Raw genomic sequence first — 8,899 nt, 5'->3', positions numbered from 1 at the left:
CTGTTAATAGTCTATTATTATGTTGTATTGTGCACTGGACTTTAATGGGATTTTGTTCTGCAGGAAATTTGAGGTTGAGAATATGAGATTCCACGAGACTCGGTGTGATACGTGATATGTGAATGTATAAACAGGAGGAACATTACATAATGGGATTATCACCTGGATACCTTTGGTTCTATTGGAAAAGGAAAATGTGATGGAGACTCACCGATTAAATGTTAATATACGTGTCAACGGAACATTCCCTCGTGTTGCTGGATTATTGTGGTATTAATCTTAAATGATTCTGGAACTGGCGATACATGTTGAAGAATATATGTGTTAAAGTTGTGCGATAGTTGGATCGTTGACGTCAAGTGCCTGTGGAGGAATAGAGAGAAACACCTGCAACACCTGCTACAGACTCTGGGATCGGATATGTTTGGTGTCTGTCATTGTGGTGCATTAATGCCTAAATCTCATAGAGATTACAATATTCAAATTGCTTAAATTTATTTATTTAAATTAATGAAACAGACAGACATGTTTGATCTTGGATATCTGTTTAAAGTGGAACCGAATATTACAGAACTGATGGAAGATCTCTCTTGTAATCAACAGTTTTTGTTAACCGCTTTGTATGTCCTTGTATGAAATAGGTCCCTATCAGGACGGCAAACTATAATTTAATTATATGTACATGGAGATATGCAGAGGAAGCAACTGTTCTTAAAATTGTTTTATGTTTTATGTTTGTACTTTAATTTTGATTGATATAAGATCCTGCTAGAAAACATACATGAGATGTACCTGCGTTGGAATGTATCCACACAGTGGGATTATATCATATAATAATCTAAGTGGCTAGGTTAAATAATCTTACAAGAATTAAACTAGTAAAGATAAGAGATGAAGGATACTTATATGTTGTTGAGCTATATGAATGTATGAACGCGTGGAAAGGATCTTAGGTTGAAGCCTAATTTAGACTTAATTTGAGTTTGATTTGAATTTAATTTAAACCTGAAATTGAATTTATTGTTAATTTTGATAACTAAGTTAAATGGATTGAGTCACTGTTGTTCAGAACGCGTAGGTAAAACGTGTAACGCGCGGGTATAACGCGTAATCGTTTATGCTTTGTTGAAAAGCCCTCCTTGCGCACTATCAATATGGTAATGCAGAAGGTGCAATGAGTATGGCTGATATTAAAATATTAGTTGAGCTGAGTGTAATATTGTTAGACTGATTAAATAAGTCAAGACAAACATTAAACACATTTATACACGGAGTAATTCTTAAATTAAAATTGGAGGTGTACATGTATATTTGTCTTGTGCAAGGGTATGGGCGTCGTTCCTAAACCAGAATGTAATTGCGCCTCTTGTGTCTTTGGCTGCATGACACACTTGGAATGCCAGAATCGTTTTACCATGAATTCTTTGCATTGCTCGGGAAACTATGAATGTTTTCTGCGAGAAATTGCGAAATTGTGTTGGATTCCGATTTATTATTATAATACGTTACACGTAATATATTTGAACGGTCTAAGTCTATGCGCTGAAATATTAATAATTATAAAGGATCTGAGAGCATGAGTAACTTCACATGTAAGAAGTTATGCATTGGAGGGACTGATTGCGTTGGCATAGGTATTTTCCGAGATACTGATTAATAAACGTAGAAAATATGCAAACTAGAGTAACTGCTCGCATTTGAGAAGGGGACTCGCATGTGTGCATTGGTAATGAAATGATGCAGATCGCCTAATATCTCCACAGTCGCTTAAGGACAAAATTCACAGTGCATTTGAAATGATCCTTGAAGGCATGAGCGATCTATCGACGATCGTGGTTGACTTGGATCGTGATAGAAGACGCATCCTGGACAAAGTCGAAAGTCAGGAAGAGATTATACAAGATCTTCGCTGCGAATTGAGCCTCTTAAGGTCCCGGATGTCAGGAGAGAGATTTACGGAAGAACTGCAAATAAATCAAGAAACTCACAAAAAACTGCTCGATGATTGTAAAAGATTCTATACAACCCCAATAAAAATAGACGTGGACCCGATAAGGAACTCGGTAACATCAGAAGCACCTTGGAATGAGGAGAATCTTTCGTTGCTCGATTTGCTCAACGACCCGGACGAATTCCCTAGGCTGGATCAAAATATGACGACTTTGGCCGTTTCCCTGGATCTTATTGACGATATGCTGGATAAAGGTTTCAAATTATTAGTACGGGCAGGACGGGCTCGCAGGCGTGGCGAAGCCGGCCGTCCTAGGGGAAGGATACCCCGAATAACAAACCGAAACCAAAAGATTATGAATATGGACAGAAATATGGAAAAAATGTTACTGCCGCAGGGAAATCGGACCCCCAGCGACAGGCGAGCGAGTCTTACAGTCCCAGAGGCTTGCCCGTCTTTATCACACGAAGGGCTCTCTCCACTGTTGCCGACGGGCGGGGAAGAAAATTTGGCTACCGTCGGGACCCATTCGGAGTCAGACAAGGATCCATTAGACCTGACTTTTGTCGGGTGTTCTACTTCCGTCGAATTGGATGTCCCCGAGAATCCGAATCCTGTTGATGCGGGCATTGAAGCCCCTGCTCTTAGAGATGCAAAGGTAAACGTTAAAAGGAAGGCCAAAGCCTCACCAGAGATTAATTCTTTTAGCGACGGAGAAGGAGGTCAAGGTGGTGAAACTCCGAATAAGTCGACAATATCCCTTAGAAAATTAAAATCAAGAAAGAAGAGGCCTCACACACGTGCTGCGGGGAAATCGCCATCTCTTGAGGTGCCACCTACTGAGAAAATGTCAACGGAGTCTGAAAAAGGATCAGATTCAGACTCCAATAAAACCCGGAAAACACATAAAAAATCACTTGGTTCTAAAAACTGGACTAACGAGTCAAGTGTGGTCTTATCATCTGATGACGAGGAAGTTGGCAAAGATTTTGCCCCCCAAGAACTGAGAATTATGGGGGCTAATAGCGTAGGAGTTATGGGCCTGGATTATCTGGCCAATATCGAATCTATGCGGTCTAGGAGTCGCAACCTCCAAGGAGGTATTAGTGGAAAAATGCGTAAAAACATCGAAAAAATAAGGATGTCATTAACACGCTCATTTATAAATCGGAGGCTGCAGGTGATCCCTCGTACCTGAGGCTCAGGAACAAGGAATTAGCGGATCAAATTGACAAGCTGAAATTAAACGAGGTCCTCAGGAACAGGGAAACGGAGGAATTGAGAAGCATGGTCAACGATTTGAAAAAAGAAGTTACATCTTTGAGGGACAAACTCGACGAAGTGGAAAAAGATCGTAGGAAGGCTAGAGAAAGCTACAGGATTGCCCAGCGGAAACTCAAGAAAAGTGGCATCGACCCTAGTGAAGACCTGGAAGGAAAAGTTAAAATGATAGATAAAGGAACGCTAACCGAGGAGGAGTTAAACTTACCTGAATCAAATACTGCATACGGTGAAAGCCCACTAGTGGAGAATCCTAATGTGAAAATTCTGGAATCCGGCAATGTCCTGGAACCTGAAAAGAAAAGAGAGATTTTATTAATAAACAAACAAATGAAAGACTTAGTAAGAAGGAAGGCAGAACTGAAGAAAGATGTTAGAATGGATGAGGGCGAAACAGGTGGAGACTCTGGTCGGGCCAAAGAGAAATACCTCCCCCAGCGGATGCCGAGAAATCGACCAAGGATAATCTCTGACATCAGACTGGCTCCCCCGAGCATCCCTAGAAACGAATTTACTAGAAAAATCACTAGAGACGAAGAACAGAAGGATAGGGATATTCCCAGAGTCAGTTCAGGAAATGAAGAATGGAAAACAGCCACCAATAAAAAGAAGCTTAAGGAGACAAGGAAAACTCAAAATAGAGATAGTTTACCCCCCAACTATAAAACAGGTAATGAGAGAAGCTCTAATAATGTTAGGGATAATCGCAGACCCCCTAAAAACGCGGCAGTCCTGATCACCAGCCGCGACGCGCAACTTACTTATGCCAACGTTCTTAAAAAAGCAAGAGAAGGCATCTCCTTGAACAAACTGGATATTAAGGCCACCAAGATTAGGCGCGCGGCAAACGGTGGCTTACTGATAGAGGTTCTGGATTCGGATGGCGTTGATAAGGCTAATGCTCTAGTAGATAAGCTTAGAGACATTTTGCATGATCAGGCAAGAGTGGTAAGACCCACCATTAAAGGTGAAATCCGGTTGATCGGTCTTGATGACTCTGTATCCATCGATGAGGTTATATGCTTAATTGCACAAAATGGGAAGTGTAGCGAGGATGAGGTTAAAGCAGGGCCTATTCGACCTATGAACAACGGTCTGTTCTCCTCCTGGGCTCAATGCCCACTAAGCGCTGCCATAAAATTGGCCAACATGAGGAATGTCAAGATTGGCTGGACGGTGGCTAGAGTGGATCTGTTAGAAAGCAGACCCGTTCGATGCTTCAAATGTTGGAGGTTTGGACACGTGAGACTCGCTTGTCCAACAAAGGAGGACTATAGCGGCTTATGTTTTAAATGTGGTGAAGCGGGACATCTGACTCGACAGTGCAATCGACCACTTTTTTGTAAACTCTGTGCGTCAGAAAATAAGAACCCCTGCCATAGATTAGGGTCAAATCTGTGCAATGCGAATTATAAAATCAATAAAGTGAGAACAAATTTTAGGACGACTACTTCTGCCGAACAGTCTGCACTAAAAGCGGGCCCTTCGTCAGGAACATGCGGGTAAAAGTGCTTCAGGCTAATATCAACAGGAGTAAGCTCTCCCTAGATCTTTTAATCAACCAATCTAGGGAATTAGGCGCTGGAATTTTACTAGTCTCGGAACCAAATTTCATACCGACAGCTGACAACTGGTTCGTTAGCGAGGATGGAAGTGCCGCTATTTTTACAGATCCCACTTATACCAGGATGAAGACCTTTTTAGCTAAAAAAGGCCCGCAGTTTGTGGGGGTACATTGTGGACCGTACCTTATCGTATCCATTTATATTTCCCCTAGAGTGAGCCCTAGGGAGTTTAATAGTATCCTTGATGACGTCTCGACATTTTTAGCGTACCGTACTGAAAAAATCATTATAGGCGGCGATTTCAATGCCAAGGCGAGTCTCTGGAATGCCGGATTCACAGATAGTAAGGGTCTTGCTCTAACTACTTGGGCCGCTGAGAGAGATCTCAGGATCCTTAACACTGGCAACGCGTCCACATGCGTACGCCCTCAAGGAAGCTCAATAATTGATCTTACGTGGAGTTCCTCGGACATTTTCCAGTTAATAAGTGATTGGCGGGTTAGGGAAGATATGGAATCCCTTTCCGACCATCTCTATATTGAGTTTAGTATCCATACAATTAAACCGGAAATATCACCAAATAGATTGGTGCAACGCTAATGGAATAACAAGAAATTAGACGAGGACCTTTTTACTGCCGTGTTGATATGGAGAGGTGGAGGGCCTAAGCCTGAAGAACAAGGCGACATCAATAAAATGGTCAACTGGTTAGATCGTATCATGGAGGAAGCTTGTGACGCAGCTTCTTTAAGGGTAGGCCCTAAAAAGCCTCGTCAAAAGGCGTACTGGTGGCAGGACTCCGTGAACCGGCTGCGCACGGATTGCTTGCATGCCAGACGTTTTTGGCAAAAAGCGAGGAAGAAGAAGCGTCTACCCGAGGCCACTGGGGAATTAGGATTAATATATAAGCGGAAGCGGAAAGAACTGCGCGCGGAAATCAACAAACTTAAGTCGCTTGCGTGGCAGGAACTCCTGGATACGATCAACGGTGATCCATGGGGTTTGCCCTATAAAATTGTATTCAAGAAACTCAGGACTTCGTCCCCGGGAGTTACGGAACTGTTAGAACCAGACATCTTGGACAGGTTACTAGATACTTTATTCCCTAGGAACACTGAGGTTGTAACGTACAGGGATTGGTCGGAACTTGTATGGTCTGATGATTATGCGATCACTCCAGGAGAAGTGCATAGGGCTATAAAGAAAATAACATCTCCTGTTTCCAAGGCCCCGGGCCCGGATGGCTTTCGTCTTGGGCTTTGGAAAATGGTAACCGAAAAGATACTGGACTGGATAGGGTTTATTTTTAATCTCTGTATGGAAAAAGGTGAATTCCTAATTCAATGGAAAGTTGCCAATCTTGTGCTGATACCTAAGGGGGGAAATTCGGAATTGAATCCTACCGCAATCCCTAAAGTGAGACCTATTTGTCTGATAGACGAGATCTCGAAAGCCTTTGAGAGGATACTAGTGAAAAGAATTTTCTCTTGGCAAGAAGAACATCCTGAATCTGATCTCTCACCAAATCAATTCGGTTTTCGTAAAGGTCGCTCCACATGCGATGCGTTTAGACGGCTTAGGGATATCACTAGTAACATCGTAGGACTGGGAGGTTTCGCTATCGTAGTATCCCTAGATATTTAGAACGCCTTCAACAGTCCCCTGGCGGGTAATAAGACGCGAGTTAGAGCGAAAGGGTTTTCCATTATACATTAGAAGGATCATAGACTCTTATCTTTCCAACAGGATTATTCAATATGTCGGATCGGATGGAAGGCATTATAGAAAAACCATGGAGGCAGGTGTTCCGCAGGGGTCGGTCCTCGGGCCAATATTGTGGAATATTTCATTCGACGGTGTGTTGGATCTTGCCGAAGAAGAGGAATTATGCGAGATTCTTTGTTACGCGGATGACACTCTTGTTGTTGTTAGTGGTTATGACATAGAACACACCCGACTCAGAGCCGGGGTGTTTGTTACACGCGTTGTGAATTATATTCAGAGCTTAGGATTAAAAGTGGCCTCGAATAAAACAGAAACTACTCCATTACACCCAAGAGGTATCCGAGAACTCCCGATGGACACGCTAATTGGCGATACACCTATTTTTTTCCAACCCGCTATAAAATACCTCGGTATTATGGTAGATAATAAATGGAATTTTAATAGTCACGTTAAATACATAATAGAAAAAACAAATAAAGCTGTAGGGGCCTTAAATCGCTTAATGCCCAATTTAAGAGGCCCAGATGAAAAACGCAGGAGACTATACGCGAGTGTTATTATGTCAATTGTCCTTTACGGCGCGCCGGTATGGGGCGATGTCCTTCTAGTAAACAGAATGTCGAGATTATTGTTCCCTATCGAGCGATTAGTAGCACAACGGGTGATATCTGCATACCGGACAGTGTCGTATAACGCGGCATTACTGTTGGCTCGCCTCCCGCCTGTACGCCTTATGGCTTCGGCTCGGAAAAACATATACGATAGGATCGCGCGACATAAGGAAGATGAAACCTTAACCAAGGATATCGTTAAACAAATTAAAGAAGAAGAACAATATAGGATGCTCGAGGATTGGCGGGAACTTCTGGAAAAGCCAAATACACCAGGTGAGTTTACGAAGATGGCGATTGTCCCGTGGATGGAGGCATGGCTGGCGCGTTCATACGGCAGCATGACCTTTCATCTCTCGCAAATTTTTACTGGACACGGCTGCTTTGGTAAATATTTATTCCGTATTGGCAAGAGACCTGACACTAGTTGCGACCTCTGTGGCGAAGATCCGGATGATGTTTACCACACGTTAAGAGATTGCCCTGCTTGGGATCCTGAAAGGATTAATCTTAGGAAAACATTAAAACCAGCTAGAGACTTTACCTTGGGGGATGTGATCGAGGCTGTATGTTTGACGGAGGCAAATTGGAACGCCTTTTCGGCGTACGTAGAAAAAACTATGAGAGAGAGAGAGAAGACGAAGAGAGACGCCGAGAGAGAGTGGTCTCCCTCCGACCTTTATCGGGGGGGGGAGGAGGACTCCGATTGGTAACACGTCGATCGACGCACGCGTATGGGCGGTTATCACTTATGTCATCATCGGTGGCTGGGATAATTACTCTGTCCGAGCGTCCCTTGTGGTTGTATATCTTTAACATGTTATGGTGATGGTACGTTTTTTCTCCGCTATCCGGTTTTTTCTACGCGAAGGATCCGAACATTGTAATAATAATGTCGCTAAATGCTCATCGTGATTCCTTTGAAAGAAGAAAAAGGAAATAAGAGGGGGGTGGTTTATTTAATTTAATTTTAATAATGTAAATTGATTAATTGATTGGATTCAATTTGGCTTATCTTCGGGCTTAATTTAATGTAATTTTAATTTATAGCATCCAGGGTGGGCTTGGGCTCTGAGCCTGTATTGAGCTTAAGCTTATTTCTCTGGGGTGTTTTTCTAGGGTGTTTTCTGGGGTTTTCTGCGGTTTTCTTGGGGTTTATACATTCAAATTCAAACATATATACGTACACATATATACACACATTCATACACATACATATATACATATATACACATATACACAATCATTACACTTAAAATGGAGGGTGGTTGGGACGGGCAGGAGCAAGGAGGGGGGAGGGATTAAGGGGGGGGGGTTAGATGGCGGAGGAATACTGGATGATTACGGAGGGGGAGTTAGGAATGTTGAAGTGTCGAAAGTTTAGATGCACAGTAGGTCTTCGACACTTTGACTTCTGGTCCAGCGGTATGTCGCGTGAAAGGGGGAGTTTTTTAACGGGTGCAAGTCCCGCACACGCTCCGGGACCGGCCCGGGGTATGGTGCAGAAGGCATTTTTCTCCCCCTACGCTAAACAAAAACAAAAAAAAAAGGTTAGGTTAATGTAATAAAATAAATAATCGATCAACACTCTTTGTAGAAAACAACAAAACTAATAAAGATAATTAACTGTTAAAATAATATATTTGTAACTTATAATATTATTGACGTTTTCACTTCAAGCCAGACTCGGCTTAAGCGAGAAAGCTTTCTAATCACGAAATCATCGCGAAAGCCGACTTGCTCTGACCACATCCGTACTGCTTCTC

At 42.6% G+C, this 8,899-nt stretch overlaps 1 protein-coding gene across 1 annotated transcript; it reads left to right on the top strand.

Annotated features, from left to right (window-relative positions):
• Positions 1 to 1,811: 1,811 nt before the first annotated feature.
• LOC115239565 lies at positions 1,812 to 5,397 on the top strand. The gene is made up of 3 exons (XM_029814163.1): positions 1,812 to 3,051; positions 3,132 to 4,474; positions 4,675 to 5,397. Exons 1-3 carry the CDS (start codon positions 1,812 to 1,814, stop codon positions 5,395 to 5,397), a joined length of 3,306 nt encoding a protein of 1,101 aa, XP_029670023.1.
• Positions 5,398 to 8,899: the final 3,502 nt, after the last annotated feature.

Source organism: Formica exsecta, unplaced genomic scaffold (assembly GCF_003651465.1).
Source record: "Formica exsecta isolate Colony F162 unplaced genomic scaffold, ASM365146v1 scaffold3863, whole genome shotgun sequence".
Classification (NCBI taxonomy): domain Eukaryota; kingdom Metazoa; phylum Arthropoda; class Insecta; order Hymenoptera; family Formicidae; genus Formica; species Formica exsecta.
The sequence above is the reverse complement of the archived record's forward strand: the minus strand, read 5'-3'. Positions and strand labels throughout refer to the sequence as shown.

Excerpts from the sequence above, each read along its gene's own strand:
- LOC115239565 (XM_029814163.1), top strand. The coding sequence starts at position 1,812 with ATGAGCGATCTATCGACGATCGTGGTTGACTTGGATCGTGATAGAAGA. Across the intron at positions 3,052-3,131 it reads GAGTCGCAACCTCCAAGGAG|GTGATCCCTCGTACCTGAGG; the intron begins GTATTAGTGGAA and ends CGGAGGCTGCAG. Across the intron at positions 4,475-4,674 it reads AATGTTGGAGGTTTGGACAC|GACGACTACTTCTGCCGAAC; the intron begins GTGAGACTCGCT and ends AACAAATTTTAG.